This window comes from Arvicanthis niloticus, chromosome 12 (genome assembly GCF_011762505.2).
Source record: "Arvicanthis niloticus isolate mArvNil1 chromosome 12, mArvNil1.pat.X, whole genome shotgun sequence".
In the NCBI taxonomy this organism is placed as follows: domain Eukaryota; kingdom Metazoa; phylum Chordata; class Mammalia; order Rodentia; family Muridae; genus Arvicanthis; species Arvicanthis niloticus.
Window position 1 is genome coordinate 2,649,495 of NC_047669.1, and position 18,599 is coordinate 2,668,093.

General features: G+C 48.4%; 1 protein-coding gene across 4 annotated transcripts in view; it reads left to right on the plus strand.

The window, feature by feature from the left end:
• The first annotated feature begins 3,551 nt into the window (after positions 1 to 3,551).
• Ppm1f (protein phosphatase, Mg2+/Mn2+ dependent 1F) overlaps positions 3,552 to 18,599 on the plus strand; it is a 28,521-nt gene continuing 13,473 nt past the window's right edge. Inside the window, exons 1-3 of one of the 4 annotated variants that reach the window (XM_034515908.2) lie at positions 3,552 to 3,712; positions 10,287 to 10,551; positions 16,844 to 16,986. In XM_034515908.2, coding sequence (XP_034371799.1) covers positions 10,349 to 10,551; positions 16,844 to 16,986 — 346 coding nt within the window. In that variant the 5' untranslated portion in view covers positions 3,552 to 3,712; positions 10,287 to 10,348. Of the gene's footprint in view, positions 3,713 to 10,286; positions 10,552 to 14,289; positions 14,540 to 15,190; positions 16,765 to 16,843; positions 16,987 to 18,599 lie in introns of those variants that run through there. The other 3 variants (XM_076942527.1, XR_013113450.1, XM_076942528.1) reach the window with 3 other exon arrangements.

Consider the following 18,599-nt stretch of genomic DNA (forward strand, 5'->3'; position numbering starts at 1 on the left):
ACATCTGGGACCATGGGAGCAATGTGTCTGTAGCTCACACCACATACGTACATGTACAGCGGTGTAGCTGTGTGCAACATGGCAGAAAGGCGGACATTAGCATCCCAGAGGAGTGTTGGCAAGCCAGGTGGAGCAGGCACCTTTCTCAGACCCTTGCTCAGCACCTGTAGCCTAGCTTCCTGATCCCTAGCCCAGATTTGTATGACAGCCACTCAGCAACTCCAAGCGGGTTTGGCATGTAGAGCCTGTGTGTGATTCTGGTGACATTGTGGATCTATTTTGACACTCATGAGTCTGTATTGCCTCAGACAGGTAGTTGAGTTCCTCCATTGAAGCTGGTCAGAAGCCAAGTTTAGAAAATACTCTGTAAGGCAGACTGATCTGTGGTGCAGCTGAGTGTAGCTATGGACCACCTTTCTGACTGCAACCCCTTCCTGTGTTCCCTTCTTCACCCACCCTTATGGGTTCCTGATTTAGATGTGATAGAAACTGCCATGCCTTGCCATGTGGTACCAGGGGCCCAGCAAGATAGGTGCCCAAGATTGTTCTGTAAAATGCTTGCTTGAGAGGCAGCCAACAGCATTCCCCATAGGATCCCTCTGTCTACAGTAGACTCACAGTTACACAGGGCAGGTAGACTCATGAGAAAACCATAAGGCAACTAGTTGTCCATGTAGTTGTCGTCCACATAGCTCCACCAAGACTTCCCACCTGAGCCCTGACAACCATAGAAGAACATACAACAGAAGAAGAGGCGATAGACAACTTGGGAAAGCTGCCCACAGGCCGTGGCCCCGGAAGCTGTGTTTCTGTACAGCTCCCTGGCTGGTGGAATGGGACACAGAGAAATAAGCTATAGAACAAAAAGGACACTAGGAGTCTGTCCTCTCCACTGCAGTCAGAATCTGGTCCCTGAATAAGCCACATCTCAGATCGAGTGCCTAGCACAAAGCTGTGGCTTTGCTATTCTGCCCATTTGTCCCAATTCCATCTTGAGTAGACTCCAGGAACACAGACCGATTCATTGTGTGATTAGTTTAGACTTGAGGAAAAGACTGCCCTACAGGCCTTAAACCCAGACTATTTATTCCATCTTTAAAATTCTTTTTTAATATTTTATTTGTTTATTTTATGTATATGACAAGTACACTGTGTGCCTTCAGACACACCAGAGGAGGGCATCAGATTCCATCACAGATGGTTGTGAGCCACCATGTGGTTGCTGGGAATTGAACTCGGGACCTTTGGAAGAGCAGTCAGTGCTCTTAACTGCTGAGCCATCTCTCCAGCCCCTCCACCCCCACCCTGCTCCCATCTTTAAAATTCTATACTGAGGTTTCAACCCACATGGGCCTCTTAATGTGTCCCTTTGTTTTTCCCTGAAATTGCCCCTTTTGTGTGGAACTAAACTCCAGGAGACACCCTTAGCTACCTAAGCTATGCTCTATAAACTCCTGGCCCCATCACCTCCTCCATCCCCCATCTGTACAGCCTCATTATCATTGCTAACCTGTCAGCCAAGAACAGTTAGGACGAGAGGTGAACTGTCTTCAGAGCAGCTGTGTTCCTAGGCATCACCTTTTCTGCTCTGGAAGCTGATGAGGTCAGAGCTGCAGGGCGACCTGTGTCTCACAGGCTAGCCCTCCAGTGCTTTGTCCCCCCAGGCACTGCAGGTCCGGTTCTGTTACCTTGAGATTGCGGTGCACACTAACATGAGGAAGTCTGTTTCATCAAGTGCAACACCCTCCCAGCGCTGTAGAGGGCGCCATGGAGCTTAGCTGTAGCTATACATCATTCCTTTCTAGCCCCATGAGAAACAGTAATACTTAAGAAAGAGCCAACATCCCATTAATCACCTTTCCTCACTGTGATAAAAAAAAAACTGAGCAAAATTTAAAGGAAGAAAGGTGGATTTGGGCAAAGCTTAAGTCATCTCTGGTAGCCAAGTAGAGGAGAGAGGAAAATTGGCAAAAATAGACCTTTCCAGGGACTGAAGGGAGATACACACTCTTCCAGGACACACATACTCTGACCTTCCTCCGTTCTAGTTTTAACTGTCTCCTTATAATGTCATTATTATAAATGATGAATCCAATAGACTGATCTGCTGATAAGGTTAGAGTCGTGATGATCCAGTCACTGGCCAAAAGCCCAAGCTTTCAAGAGACTTCAGATTCAAATCATAACAGCCACCTTTAAAAGGAAGTATTATCAAGTTGTACCCCCATTGTAAAGAGCCTGGGAGTCTGGAATGAAAGGTTTGGGGGTCCTTTCCTGAGGTCACAGGCATCATTGAGGGTTTTAAAGCCCAAGTGATATATCCAGTCTCTGAGAAGAGTGATAGGGGCTAGTGTGGTAGGGAGATTGTTTGCATCCACTCTCAGAGTGCTCAGAACAGGTTTCTGGAAAAGGATTTAGGGGACTGGGAAAGAGAGCATAGATGGGAGACCTAGAACTGAGCACTCTGGGACCTCCTGGTTCTACACCACAGCTTGCTGTGCTTTGCTGAAGAAGCACAGGTTTGAACTAAGCTGGTTGGTATAACTAATCCTGGGAATTTGACAAGAGTAAAAGCTTTGGTAATAGTGCACTGCAGACAAGACTAACCATGGTGACAGCAACTTCAGGAAAAGGTATGTTATAGATATGTCCTTGGCCTAGAGCCTAACAGAGACAGGTTCCTCGTGCCTACTTTTGCTGTCTTCTCTGTGTGTCACCCTCTACCTCATCAGGTTATAAATGGCCTCAAACCTTGCTCAGGTTGAATGAATCAGGACCCTATTTCTTGCATAACAGGCAGACACTCTCCCCACCATGCCAACACACACACACACACACACACACACACACACACACACAGGTGATTTCCTTGCAGAGCAGCCATCTATTGGTTCTCTAGTCTCATAGCTTCCCTGAAGCCTTCCAACTAGTAAAGAGTCCCTAAGACATGGTCTGATGGCCTGTGCTTGTCAGCACAGTTCTGAAACATAAACAACAAACAATTGCTTTAAAAGCCAAGTGACAACCTGGAGCCAACCTTGTCTTTTAGAATGCCTTTGCTACCCAGTGTATTAAGGAAGTGTTTCATTTCCTGTTTTATAGCCGCAGGGCTCAAGCTGCTTATCCAATTCTCAGCAGCCATGCAGTAGTCCTGCTGAACACAAAGAGCCTGGGACCCTGACCACAAAGGAGCCTGGGGCCTGTGGCAGGACCACAATGAAACTTGAAGGGGTACTCTCCACACTGTACACAGGCATTGGTATAAAATGAATATAATGTTATACATTAAAACGTTTCCTAAAGGGTTTATTTCCTTTGAATTTCAAAGAAAACAATCCCATGACCCTCTATTTAAAAATAAACACATGACCCAGCGGAACACACCTCGTCTCTGATGTGTGGCATCAATCCTGGGCAGTATGGAGCTGCATCCCTGCCCTGCGACTGATCACCACACACGCTGTGAAGCAATGACTGAGCATTGTGAAGCAAGTACTGCTTTCTGCCTAGTCAAGGCTAGAGAAGTGTAGCAACGCACTGGCGAATGGGGCTCTTGTCTTCCCCGAAACAAGAGGGCAGAGGGACCGCCAGGAGGCAGCAGAGGCGCGCCCGAGGCCTGACTGCGCTTGCGCGGAGCCTGCGGCGCCCAGGACGGGAAGTAGGCGGGGCTGGCCCAGAGCAGCTCGTGGGGAACACTGCGGCAGGCTGGCAGGTGAGGCCCGCGGGACGCTAGGGATGAGGAGCGAGGGTGAGGGTGGAAGACTCGGACTAAGGTGGGGGTCATGTGGGGGCCTGAGGTGCACGAGAGTGAAATGAGACTGAGGATGAAATGGAGAAGTGAGAAAGCATTAAGGCCAAGACGGGTTTTGGGTGCTCGAGCCCATGGGATTTGGGGATAGCAGTGAGCAAAAGATCCGAGCAAGCCGGCGGGACCCTGAGAAACTGGTGGCAAAACATAGGGAACTAAAGGCACGGAACTGGGAATCCATTAACCCCATAAGGGTGTGACTGAACTGAGGTCCAGGAGGAGGCTGATAGCTGTGAGGCAAAACAAAGTACCAAGGGGTGATAGTCCTGTCTTCAAGGATCTCTCCTCTTTTTACCTTCCAGAAGCATGTGGGCTAGGCCCTTAGCCCTGCCCTCAGCCCTACCAGTGAAGACCCGGTCTGGGACCACATTTTTAACCTGAATGCCCAGCCCAGTAGTGTCCCTGAGTGTATTTAAAGCTAGTGTTTTCGTTAACACCTGCTATGGAGGCACAACCTAGTCAGGTTGCGGTAGAGCCTCAGTCCGGAGAGGCTGGGTCTTCACCGTTATAGCTGTGTGGTCTCAGGCCAGCTCCTAAGCTCTCCGTGTAATGAGGAGAAAAGGCACTGTAGGGACTTCTGCAGAGACTAACATGTAGTGAGGCCCAGTGGAAGGCAGTGGTCTGCTCCATCCACCAAGGCCTTCTATTTCGAGGCCCTTGATTAACAGATGTGTTCAGTGTGCCCTGGGACAGCCCTGTGAACTGTACCCACATGAGGAACTGAACGAGAGCCCATGGTCTCTAAGCTCATATCCCTCCCGTCGTCAAATTTTACTTTTACTCGGCAGCAAACTGGGGTGGAAGTGTCCAAGTCACTGGGCACCGGAGTCCTCAACTGAGTCCTGCTTTGGTGACAGCTCATATTTGTGACCCTAGAGTAACACTTTCCTCCTAGCCCTGGTTTTTTCCAGCTGCAGTATGGCCTGATGGCATGTGTTTGTCTTTGAGTTCTGAGACGTAAACAAAACGTTAACCTTCCACAACGGATTAATTTTCAGAATTCCTCTGTGTTGTCACCTGGAGCCAGGCTTGTCTTGAAGGCTGTCTTTGCTACCCAGTGTACTAAGGGAGAGTTTTCATTTCCTGTGTGAGCCCCAGGCCTCAGGCTACTTATCACACTCCAGTGGCCATGCAGCCCTGCTGAGCACAAAGGACCCGGGACACTGACCACATGAAGCTTAGGATCCCTTGAAAATTACCAAGCCTTTCAAAAGAAAAATGGCTGCACACTAATATGGCTTGATGCCACAGAACAGCCCATGAAAGATGGCAAAAGTGGGGAGTAGACATGGGCGAGGTGGGCTGCATGTTCAGCATGCACAGGACCTGTAAGTTAAATCTCCAGCACCAGCAGAAAGAAAAATATTCTTAAAGTGGGTTTTGGCATTGTTGTTTTGTTTTGTTTTGTTTTGTTGAGACAGGGTGGCCTCCAATTCAAAATATAGCTAAGCCTGGACTTGAACTTGTAACCCATCTCCATTTGGCTCTATCCCCCAAGCTCTGGACTTGCATGTGTTCACCACCACGTCCAGTTTTATAGATGAACCCAGGGCCTGTGCCTTCAAGGCAAGTATCTACCAACTGAATTACCCTCCCAAACCTTACTCCACATTCTCTGGTTTTTGTTTGTTTGGGGGAGGGTGTTTTAATTTTTGCTTGGTTTGGTTTGGTTTTGGTTTTTTGAGACAAGGTTTTACTCAGTAGCCCAGGTTTTCCTTCAGTTTCCCAAGTGGTAGGATTATAGGCATGAACCACCATGCCAAGCTAATGCGATAGTTTTTTAATGTATATTTTGCTACAATATTTATAATAAGCATTTAAAATATAAATAAAATCTTTTCCATGTGTATAGTAAAAGATTGGTTAAGATCTAGAAGGATTTACACCAAACTATCTCTAGAAGCTAGTTACAAATAGAGAAATCAGAGTTGTGGGGAGGAGGCTTGGGATAAAGCTCTATTGCTACACTGCTTGCCTAGCATGCATGATCAGTTCCAGCACCACATACATCAGATGTGTGCACACCGGTGATCCCAATGCTGGCAAGGAGGAGACACGAAGATCACAAGTTCAGAGTCTGAGGAGCAACTGCTAGCTCATACATACAGAGAGGCACAAGTCCTAGAACCAGGAGGAACCAGCCAAGTGTCAGTTTAGCCAAACCAATCAAGGCAGTGCAGCCCTGCTTAGTGACTTGCACACACTCATGCACATCTTTCTCTCTGAGTCTTTTGCAACTGTATGGATGCTGTTGAAATCAAACAGCCCCTCTGCCCCATGCCTAGCACTTCTGCCCACCCCTGCTTCTCCCCAGGTTCCTTTGTCCAGCTGACCAAGCCAGCTAGCTACCACTCTCCCATCCCGGCATCCCCGTGAGGCCACGCCCTTCACCAGTATTTTCTGACACCATCAAATCCTTTCTCTCGAGCAGGGTTATTTTGTTCCCTTAGAAAGGCATGCATCAGCTCTAAGAGCTTACTGGGGAAAAGGTAAATGGGAAAGAATATTACTCTTTTTCTTTGCCTGAGCTTGACCCCAAAGAAAGAAAAGTGTGACCTGGTTCTTCATTTGTGCCCCAAGCCACACAATGTGAAATATGTCTTGAGTGCCCGCAGCAAACAGAATGTCTCTGAGTATACTGCCTTTCTAGTACAAGTAGACAGTCTGTCCAGGCCCTGTAGGCCAACAGATGCAAGCAGAGCCTTGCACAAGACCATGAGCATGGTGTTGTGCCATGCTTGGCACCCAGGCCCCCTCAGCATGCATGGTGCAGACAGCCTTGGGCCCATAACAGGTCCTGAGCCTGAAGCACAGGCACAGGGCAGTAAGAGCAGTATAGCCATGGACATGAAAGGTTTTCTAGTCCTGCAGTGCAGAGACGAGCCCAGCCTCCAAGAAAGACAGGTGGACTGTGGGGAAGGGATCCAGATCCAGGAAGCAGCCCAAGGGCAAAGGTTACAAAGAAGCACCTGCCTTCTAAAACATCTAGCAGAGGTAGTACCAGGTAGGGTGATGTTGTGGGCTCTCTGTGTACTCTGAGGTGTGAGCATGCTGTCCTCTCACTGTGGTCTCAGTCATAACTTCATGTTAGCCCGTTTAGCACTGCTGGGAGTTTGGTACCTCTAGGGCCTATAGAATTGCAAGGGATAAATACCCAAATGCTTCACAGTATTCACACTTCTGCAGTTGGTGGGTAGGGTACGATGTGACCCTTGGCCTGGTCCTCTCAGAAATTAATGCCACCTCTGTCCCTCACTCTCCAGCCCCTGCCCAGGGCTCCCTCTCTTCTTTTCTATCTTACCTTTGAGTAAATTGCATCTTCCTGTTCCCACCCTGCTCTTTCCTTCTTTGCTTTAATTACATGCTGTCTTTTTACCTGCTTGGTCTTTGTAACCCAAGCTACACTTTATTAACTTCATTAAATGTGAATGTAGACAGTAAGTTTTAACTCCAGCAACATAACCTTCAATTAAAAAGTACTATAGCTGTAGTTTTGTTTATTTACAAAGCTTCTTTTAACACTTTGGATATGGCCCAAGAAACAGACACTGGGAAAAGGTAACCCCTCACCTCCAAGAGTGGCCCAGGGGCAGAGCAGCTACTTAAAGGAAAGGGAAGTACCTGGGTGGTGAGCACGTAGGAGAGGAGACTGGTGGGATTGACTCCACACAGACACACAAAGAACAGGAAGGTTGAAGTGAAGCTCTGTGGTCCTCCTCCTCATTTGTCTTTCTGCTTCTGCTCTGATCTCCAGTTCCCTCTGTTTGCAAGAGCAGCAGAAAGCCTGTCACCTCTCAGTCACTTAAACTGAGTTGTGCCTTATCACTCTCCCGGATGAGCTCAGGCTGGCTACTGTAGACCCTGCCCCTGCCACATCCCTTCACTCTGTCCAGTGTTGGAGGCTGTGTGGGGTTTGACACAGCATCTCCATCTGTAGCTGGGTCTAACTTGGCAATTGCTATGCAGACCAGTATGCCCTCAGACTTGCAGCAACCTTCTTGCCTGCCCTTCCTGAATGCTGGGATTATCCGCAGGTGCCAGCAGCAGCCTATGTCTTCTTTGTATGTATCTTTTTAAAACAAATTAGCTCTTGATTTCAGCCTTTGAAAGAAAAGAGAAGTGTTGATTTTGCTTATCACTTGTATCAATTACTTTTCTTGTTACAAAAAACCACTTGACAAACCAGCAATGGTGGCCCAGGACTTTAATCCCAGCATTTGGAAAGCAGAGGCAGGCAGATCTCTGTGAGTTCCAGACCACCCTGGTCTACAGAGAAAGTTTCAGGACAGCCAGGGCTGCACAGAGAAAGCCTATCTCAAAAACAAGCAAAAGACAAAACATGACCAAAGCAATTTAAGGAAAGAAGGGGGTTTTTTGTTTGTTTGTTTTGTTTCGTTTCGTTTCGTTTTGTTTCGTTTCAAGAAATACAGGCTATGGTCTCAACACAATCCTGGGAAGAGAGCTGGTCACGTTGCATCCATAGTAAGGCAACCTGAAATGATGCTGGCTCAGCTCACACACTTCCATGGTTGAGCATGGGGCCCCAGCTGATAGGATGGTACCACCCACAGTTGGCCTTCCCACTTCAGTTAATGTAACCCAGAGAATCCCTCACAGACATGGCTTGTCCCTTCAGTAATTGTAGGACCTGTCAAGTCGACAGTATTCCTGTCACACCAAGCCTTTCCTTTTATACCCTGAGTACTGCTGTGTAACATGACACTGGAACCCTTCCTTTATCTACTTCTCTCTTTGTATTTTGTTTAGTTTTGTGTTATTTGAAACAGAGTCTCGTGTGTTCCAGGTTGGCCCATGACTGTACGTAGCCCAGGATAGTCTTGAAGTTCTGAAACTTATATCTCTACCTCTCACTTGTAGGGAAGCAGGTGTACACTACCATACCTGGTTTATGTGGTGCTGGGACTGAACCCGGGGCCTTGTGCTTGCCAAGCAGGCAGTCTGCCAACTGAGAGGCCGCCCCATCCCCTCTGTCTTCTACTCTTATTTCGCTTGTTAGAAGTTGGTGACCTACGTGACAACAGCCTTTGCTGCAGTGTATTAGCTCAGATTAGTTCTTCAGGATTTCCTCACCTGTCTCACATCGCAGCCCTTGCTGCTGGCAAAGTTTGGAGGCACCATCCGTGGTTGTTCCAGGTCTGATGGTTCTAGAAGTCTTACCTTTCTTTCTGCCTGGTTCGTTTAGTAGTTAGGACCTGAAAGGCCTCCAGAGGGATTTGGACTCTGAAGAAGCTGCTCTCCAGGTTCTCCTGCCTAGAACTTAGGGTGCTCAGCATCTTGTCCTTTTTATCACCTTAAAGAGTGCTGTTGTTTCCTCTGATGATGAACACACTGGGCTCTTTCCTAATGGAAGTCCCTGAGCCAGGAGATTAAGTATCGCCCTCAGAGGGTAAAGTGAGTGGGCAGCCACACTAGGCCTGGAGTGCCCCTGACAGGAAGCACCAGCTGCAGACAGGCCTGTGTGAGCACATACTGGCAGGAAGGTTGTCTGCCCAGGTGTAGTGGGAAGTGGAGCTTTACTCCAACACTAGAGAGAGCAATGGGAGAGCAGGACCAAAGCACATCACAGGAGGCCAGAAAAGAAAGGCAGAGGGCTGGAGAGCTGGCTCAGTGGTTAAGAGCACTGACTGCTCTTCCAGAGGTCCTGAGTTCAATTCCCAGCAACCACATGGTGGCTCACAATCATCTGTAATGGGATCCGATGCTCTCTGCTGGTGTGTCTGAAAAGAGCAACTGTGTGTGTGTGTGTGTGTGTGTGTGTGTGTGTGTGTATGATAAATATGTATGTGATAAATAAAATAAATAAATAAATAAATCTTTAAAAATTTAAAGGAAAAAAGAAAGAAAGGCAGAAAGGGCTGATAGCACCACTGGGCTTGCCTTGCGTGCATAAGACCCTGGGCTCCATTTCCAGTACCACACCTAATTTGCTTTGTCTCCCAAATAGTTCTGCACTGATGGCTGCTGTGTATCAGCTCTTCTTTTTTCCACCATCTTTATAGCTGGAGATATAGATGTAAACACACACACACACACACACACGTGTATGTATATTTGTATATATACATACAAATACCTCTTTCTACCAGCTGGTCAGTTATTGTCATCTGTTTGAACCCTGTTACCTACCTGATAACCAGGTCCTGGTGTCCCTGTCCTGCTTGCCTCTGGTGATACCTGCCACTCTGCAGGGAACATGCATTCCCTCTGTCACTTCTATGAGATGTCTTCATGCCCCGCTTCTGATACCACCTCCTGAGGATATTCCCTAGGCATGGCATGCATGCTTCTCCTCGTGAACCCATGTCTGTTTCTAAGTGGGATTACCACTCCATTAAGTGCGTCCCCTGGACCATGAGGCCCAGTGCTTGGGTAAAGAGACAAACAAGGCAAGACATGTGCACTCCATGTCACCCAGCTGTCACCCTGTGATATTGCTAACTGTGACATTTCTTCCCAGAGTGAAGACTTGACTGGAGACCATCTCTTGCCTAGCTGCAAGCCCCCAGGAATGCTCTGGGCATGGCCTCTGGAGCCCCACAAAACAGCAGCCAGATGGCCTGTGACAGCGAGATCTCAGGGTTCCTGGACGCACTCCTCCAAGACTTCCCAGCCCCATTGAGCCTGGAGAGCCCTTTGCCATGGAAGGTCCCAGGGACAGTCCTGAGCCAGGAAGAGGTGGAGGCTGAGCTGACTGAACTGGCAATGGGCTTCCTGGGCAGCAGGTAGGCATGGGCTACCTCAAAAGAGCCTGATGGACAGGAACAGGATGCAGCACTGCCCATCATGTGCTGACGCTGAGCCTGCCTGGGTCTTGTGAGAGGGTGTGGTAGCCCTTACCTGTAGTTCCAGTAGAGCCTGAAAGTTTAGAGAGGGGTGGGCCCTGTCATAGTACCGTCTCCTAAGTATATGATAAGCAACACTAGACCATGCTGCTTTGTCTTTCAGTTTTACAAATAGAAGACTCATTTGGGCAGGGGGTATTTATGGATTTCTTTTGTTTCTTTTCCTTATTATGTGGAGAACTTCCACCATCTCATTTAAAGGAGATACTTTATGTTCTGTCTTCACCATCTGAATGCAACATTTTACTCCTGTGCTTTGTGGCTATTACTAGACAAAATGAGGGCCTTTTAGGCACTGTGGTACTAAGACAGCTGCTGAATGACCAGTGGGCAGGTGCACTGGACAGACATGACTACCATTCCCCATAGGACAAGCACATGGCTAAGTTTCCATCCTGCTACTCAGAATCTCAGAACAGTGCACAGTTCTAAAGTTATTTATTTCTTATTTCTACACTTGGCCCTTTTTTTTTTTTTTTAACTTATTTCATTGTATATGCATGAGTGTTCTGCCTGAGTATTTAGAGGCACCACTTGCCTGCCTGCAGCTGGTTGTAAGCCACCCTGTAGATACTGGGTACAGAACCCAGGTCCTTTAGAAGAACAGCAAGCGTTCTTAACCACTGAGCTATCTATCCAGACCATTTAGTTTATGAGCATTCAGTTTCAATGAAATGTTTTCAACCCATTGTTGGAAAGTAATTGCAGTAACAGAAAGTGCAACTTAGAGATAAGGAAGTTCCTTTGTAGATGTCCTGTGGCCACGTGACAAAGTATTGCAGTCTGGGCAGCTGAAACACAAGTTTATCCTTCGACAGGTCTAAGGGCCAGAAATCCAAAATCAAGATATGAACAAGGCCTTGGTTTGCCGAAGGCCACGGAGGCTGGTGTTCTAGGCCTATCTCTGGTTGTGACTGCTTCATGTTGCTTGGCTTACCGACTCACATCTCTGGTGAGTCTTCCCTGTCTGTGCAACCTCACTTCTTTTTAAATTTACTTTGTATGGGTATGCACAGCATTCACACAAGGACCAGAGGAGAATCTTGGGTATCAGTTCATCTTTTGTTTAAACTGTCCCCCACTGGCCTGGACCTTCACCATGTAGGCCGAGCTAGTTGGCCCCTGAATTTCTAGGGCTACCCATATCGCTGCCTCCTGTCGCACCATCATTGGGACTGCAGATGTGCACCCTTGCACTCAGGTTTTTACGTGGTTTTTGGGGATCTAAACTCATGTCTTCATACTCAGGGGAAAAAAAGTGATTTGCTGATTGAGCTATTTTTTTCTTTTTGATCTCCTTCCTTGAAGGATACTGGTCATAACAGATACGGGCTAGAGGCCACCATGCCACAGCATGACTGCACTTTACTGTAACTGCATTTATAAAAACTTCAGTTCCAGGTTAGTCACATTCTGGGACTGGCTCTTCATGGCTTTTGTTGAGGGGTACACAGTTGAGCCCAGTCAGGTGCTCAGTTGGAAGTCCTGTTTCTGCCTGTTTGTAGGCAGAGGTAAGTGGGCTATGAGACTGCCTTCATAGTCTGGACAAGGCCGGGCCACGTGGCTCTCCAAGTCAGGAGACAGGTGGTATAAAGTAACTAATCCTCAGGGTGGGAAAAAAATGGCTATTTCATGGTCAGAAGCCTTGAAGTGAGGGGCAGGCTCCTAAATTCTGCCTTCCTAAAAGGAGACAGCAGGAGAAAGAAGCCACTGGATCTAACACATCTATGACAAAGGACATTGGTACCTGCAGGGCTCAGGAGTGTCCAGAAAGAGAACCAAGCCCAGAACAGGGAAAGTTGCCTGCTGGGATGGCAAGGACACATGACCTAGGCTAGGAACACATCCCTATGCCTGGGGCACTGCGGGTATTCTCAGCCACAGCGTCAGTTCCCAGGTATGGGCGGTGCAGAGGAGGGGCTTTCCTAGGGAGACCTGGATGGAAGCAGCAAGTGAAATGGGAAGGGGTAAGGTGTTGACAGACACTAGCAACAGCAGAGCTGGGCTGAGCAGGAATGATGAAGGTGGACTGCTGAGCCCCAGGTCTGTGGAGTTGCATGTGATAAAGGAAGGACCAGGACTCATTTGAGGTACACACGCATGGTCAATGATGGGCAAAAGTCTGTGTTCAGCACTGGGTGGGCCAAAAGATTCTAAACACCAGAGGGGGTGGATAACACCATGGAAGCTGTCTTCCAGACACAGCAGGACTGGTACACATATGAGCTCAGAGAGACTATGGCTGTATGCACAGGGTCTACACAGGTTCACGTCAGACAAGGTCCCAGCACTGACAGGGAGGGGGAAGTGAGCACAGACTCCCATCCCTAACCAAGAAGCCATCTCAATTGACAACCATGTGCAAAGGAAAAATTAGTTTTCTCTGAGGGAGTCTCTCTGGGTATATAAAACACACTTAAGGGTGGACCCCAGGCCCAACTATAGATGGCCAACACAATGGTATTTTTGAAGATTTTCTTTTTGTCTCATATTGCTTTGTTGAGCATTTTTTATCTTTAGGTGTTGTTTTATTTTGTTTTTATTTGCCTGCATGTTTCCTAAAGCAATAGACACAGAAGGCAGTGGAATTGAATGGGGAGGAGATTGGGAAAAGGAAACCATGGTCAGAATATTGTATAAAGATTTATCAATTAAAACAACAAAGAAAATGGAGGGGGTAGCCCAGAACCCCAGAGACCTCTTATGTTTATCCACTGAACAGACTATAAGTGTACCATAAAAATGTACAAGCCAGGCAGCGGTGGCGCATGCCTTCAATCCCATCACTTGGGAAGCAGAGGCAGGCAGATCTCTGAGTTTGAAGCCAGCCTGATCTACAGTGTGAGTTCTAGAACAACCAGAGTTACACAGAGAAACCCTGTCTTTGGGGGTTGGGGGATGGGAATTAATACAATATTATGCTGAATGTATTTTTCAACTGTCCAAATGGATTTTGTTCTAGCATTTTCTCCTACGTGTGGTATTAGCCTCATGGGTGATCTTCATCATATGCAGCAGGTCCCAGGCATTCACATTCAGACATGTACACACGCATGTGCACATACATATACATACACATAGTCATTTTGTGCCTCATAGCCCATCTAGAGTTGTGGCTGTAAAGGGCTTCTCCTACGTTGATCCACTGGTTTTTTCTTCAGATTTTTCACTGGTGTTCCCTCTGAAACCACCTAGAAGTCTGAACTCCGACCTCTGGGCTCTGGGCTCTGCACACTCCTTCTCCTTTCTTCTCCACTTATTCTGATTTCATTGGCACATCTTTAGGTCCTGGAGCAAAATATAAAACTTACATTGTAATTATCTAGATGTGGTTTCATCTCCTGTGGTAGTGTAGGCGCCTAGCGACCCTTGAGGAGTGTACTTCCTGGGTCCAGCAGCATTCTCTAGCTAAGTTTAAGAGCTCCACTCCCACAACCAGGATCAGGACTGACATTCTTGGTGTGATGACAGCACTGAGGGCCTCCAGACACATCCATGGGTGGGTCCCTGCAATAAGGCAGAAGCCTTGTCCAGGAAGGAAATGCCGATGGCTAGAGGCCAGGCATTGTCTGTGTCTCTGTAGGGGGAAGCCACCTCCCTGCTCCCAGCAGCAGAAGCAGCCAGTGGACAAAAATCTTAAGCATGACCTCATCAGCACAAGTGAGCAGGTACCCTTTCCCTGCCCCTAAATGGAAAACCCAGTGCCTGGCAGGAAATTCCACAAAGCGGGGAACTCGTTCTCGGCTTACTCACTATGTACTCTTCTTTATCTGCGGCTGGAGATATGGCAAGCTAGGCACGTGCTTTACCACCGAACTGCACCCCACTTCAGCTGGCTGTTTGCAAAGCCTCTTCCAGAGGCCTCTCCGTAAGTCACTCTCTCTTTTGAAAAATTCAGCTGATTGTACAGTTCCACAGACTGTCAGAAGCAGAGCCTATAATCTCAACTACTCAAGAGGTTGATGCAGGAGGATTGAGGCTCTGGCCTGCCTGGGATCCAGGGTAAATGGAAGGCCAGCCTGAGTGGCTCAAACAGTAAAAAGAAAGCTAAGACAGGGACAGGAGTCTCTGTGATCAGTTCCCAGTTCTCTAAAACCAAAGGCCATCAGTAGATGGCCAGTCCCCTTAGGATGTGACTCATCAACCAGGCTCTTGGAAGGTCATTGTTCTCATTAAAGCTGAAGTGTTAGCCTAGCATGGTGGTGTATGACTGTAACCCTTAGCATTCTGCCTAAATAGGCAAAGGTAGGAAAATTAAGAGTTCAGAGTCAGCCTTGGCTACATAGCAAGCTTGAGGCCAGCCTAGGCAACATGAGACATTGTGTTTTTTAGAGAGAGAGAGAGAGAGAGAGAGAGAGAGAGAGAGAGAGAGAGAGAGAAAGAAAGACAGAAAGACAGAAAGAAAGACAGGGGGGGGGGAGGGAGGGAAGGGCTGGGGAGATGGATGCTTCCACGGGTAAGAGCATTTGTTGTACACGCATGAAAACCTAAATTCAGTAACCCTGTAGAAGCTGGACATGTTTGCATGTGCCTGTAACCCTGATATTAGGGGATAGAGACAGGCAAATCCCAGGAACTCAGGGGCCAGCCAGCTTAGCCCAAATGGCAACCTTTTTGGTTCAGTGAGTGACCCTGTCTCAAGAGAATCCAACAGAGAGCCATAGAGCAGGATGTCTGATATCTTCCTCTGGCCTCTGCTCTCACATGTGTCCATGTGCACATACACATATACATACATACACATGCATATTTATACATGCATACGCACATTTACACACATACACAGGAAGAGAGGGAGAGATACATAAAAACCAGGCAGACTAGTTCACAACTGTAATCCCATATGATTCAGTCAGGAGTTGATTCACTGTGCAGTGCTGCCTGTCCAAGGCCCAACAGGAGACTGACATTTCTTCTCTCTCAACTGCTGTCAGCATGAGGTAAAGTTCTTTCCACCCTTCTGTGCTCTTCGTTCTCTTCTGTGACTCCAGAACAGTGTACCTTCCCTCTATGGAAACCTTACTTGCTATTCTCTACTTGGCCTACTGTGCCTGAGCTGGGCCTCCCAGCCTTCATTCCACCTCCGGCTCTCTCCTGCCTGACTATATTCACAGCTCCCCAGGCCTCCTGAACTCCTGTCCCAGATGGACTCAGTGTGGGGCTACTGCTCCCCTCAGTCCAATGGCTCAGATCTAGTTTGAATGTCTGTCCTTCCCTTTGACCCACTCTCATTCTTGATCAGCTCCCAACACTGTTCTGTTCTGTCCCTTTCTAACACCGAGGCTCCCTGCTCAGCCCTTAGGCCGGGCCTGGCCTCTAGACTGATCACCAGCATTCACCATTCAGCCTATTCACCACAGGCTCAAAGAGATCTAAGAACTCAATCCGACACTGTCATATCCCTCAATAAAACAGACTAGAGTTCCTCGTGCCCACAGCCTAGCTTACCCCTATACCCCTTCTCCACAAACCCAGCAGCTCAGAGACTGTGGATCTTCTGTCAGCATGGGTCTTCTGTCAGAAGATGTCACTAGGACCCACCCACCAGGAGCAGTTTCCTGGGGCTACCATCCCAAAGGGCACAGACCAGACATCTTGATGATCATCATCATTGTCTCATGGGATAGAAGCCAAATAAAGGTGAAAGTGCCCAGACTGAGCGCTCCTGGTGCTCTGCAGACAGTCATGGGCATTCCTTGGTGTGTAGGTTCACCCCAGCGTCCCTGTCCTGCAGCCACATGGCTGCCCTCATATGTATCACAAACCAGTCGTACTGAAGCAGAGGTCCATCCTACTCAACCATAATCTCGTCTTTACTAGTGCTATCCACATTGAACCAACTTACAAGAGTTCTTGTCTGAGACAGAAACCTCAGCATATAAATTGGGGGCTCCAGTTCAGCCCGTAGCATGTCCTGGTCCCAGGGGTCACCAGCTTGAGCATCAGAATGGGTTCCTGGCCACTGAGTTCACACGCCTTAAGGTTACCTTCCCAACACATCCCAGCAAATGGCATGCCTCTGGTGTTGTGTAAATACCTATTTCAGGTTCCTGGAGACAGAGATCACCAGCTTATAATGACACCAAGAGGAAGGTATGAGCCATCATCTCCATCTCCAAGGTGAAGGATGCCAGGAGCGGCTCCAGCCCGACCTCTCATGTTTTCTCCCTAGGAACGCTCCCCCATCATTTGCCGCGGCTGTGACCCACGAGGCAATTTCCCGGCTGCTGCAGACAGACCTTTCGGAATTTAAGAGGTTGCCTGAACAAGAGGAGGAGGAGGAGGAAGAAGAGGAAGAGAAAGCTCTTATGATCTGTAAGTTCCATTCGTATGACTATGGGATTATTTAACAAGTCCTGCTTTACACGTGGTTCACAGCCACACAGCCAACCTCACCTGTACTTGCTGCCCCCCTCAGCTAACATGAGGCCCCTAGCAAAGTGGCATGTGTACCTGTGGAGGGGGGAAAACTGTTGTCTAGGTCCCCTGCCATGACTTACCTTAGTTGGGATCATTAGATGTCAGTGATTCTGTAATCATGATGGAAGCTATGTGTCTGCTGCTGCCGGCACAGCAGCCATCAGTGGGTGGAGCCCTACAGTGGTCCACCACAACCAGAGGAACCCAGGAACTGGGAGAAATGCCAAGAGGCCCCAAGACCATTTGATAGAGTTTGTTTATAAAATATGGACTCTTACTCTGCATGACTCCCTTTCCTACCCTTTTGCCAAGGTACCAAAGTACCGGGAAGGAAGTAGCAGCTGCAGGGATGTACACACAGGATGTGGGCTGTTTTCCAGGCAGTAGAGTGAGCCTCCCTTTGCTCAGCATTAGAGCATGTGTAGAAGGACACAGAACACAGCAGGAGAAAAAAGAAAACTACTGCAGCCTTTACACTTGCACCTACCAGCCACCCTCCTCACCCCTGTTTCTGGCCCCTTCCGCAGCTCCCTGCCAGCCTTCATGCCAGCATGGCCTTGCCCCAGCCTAGGAGACAACTATTCATAATGACAGGCAGCCATTGTTCTCTAAAAAGCCAGCGGGCGTTCAATCTGGTGGCAGTTGCCACCAGGGCCCCCGCCGTACCCCTCCAGACAGGAGACAGTGTCACCTGCTGGTGGGAAGGAGAATTGCAGCTGACAAGCCAGGCCTTACACCTGGGCATTTGGAGAAAGAATGTGCCTTCCCCGCCTTCCCCGCCTTCCCCAGAGGTACCATGCAGGCCTGAGCATGTAGCCTTGAGCACTTGGGGCAAGTCTGTAGTTTGCAAGATGTTCTTGTCCAGCTGGATCAGCGCATTCTTTGAGGCTTTTTGCCATAGGCAGAAGTGTGACTGAAGCACCTCCGTGCCCACCTGCAGCAGCTTCCCTGTGTTTGCTGTGAAGGCAGACCTCCCAGGCAGGTTTTGAAGCTCAGGGTAGGACTCCAAGAGCTCGAGGCTGGGCATTACCGTAGGGTTTGCCGTCTTCATTTTTAATTGCCCATTCTTCACTTGAGCAAAATTCAAACGTAAACCTATTGCTGGAAATAGCAGTGCAAGCAAAGGCTAAAAAGGAGATAGCCTAGGCCTAGAGCCTAGCCATGTTCAACATTTCCTAAATACCAGCAGTCTCCAGGAGCAAGGAGACCACAACAGCTCCCCAGGCAGCCATGGAGTCTAACTGTGGACAGAGGAGAGAATGAAAGACCTGGGAAGAAATGTGGTTGGCGAGTGGCTTAGACACAGGGCCTGTGAGGTCATCAGGGGTTGCACTTGGTCACATTTAGAGCTATGGTCCCTAGGTTAGGCCTAACAAAGTCAGTTCTCCACTCCCACAGCTGTTTCCCCAACATGATGGCTGCAGCAGATGAGATGTCCTGCCCCCAACCTTGATGGAGGAATCTGGCTGGACTTACCTTCTCTCTGCTCATTGCTCTCCTTCTGTGGC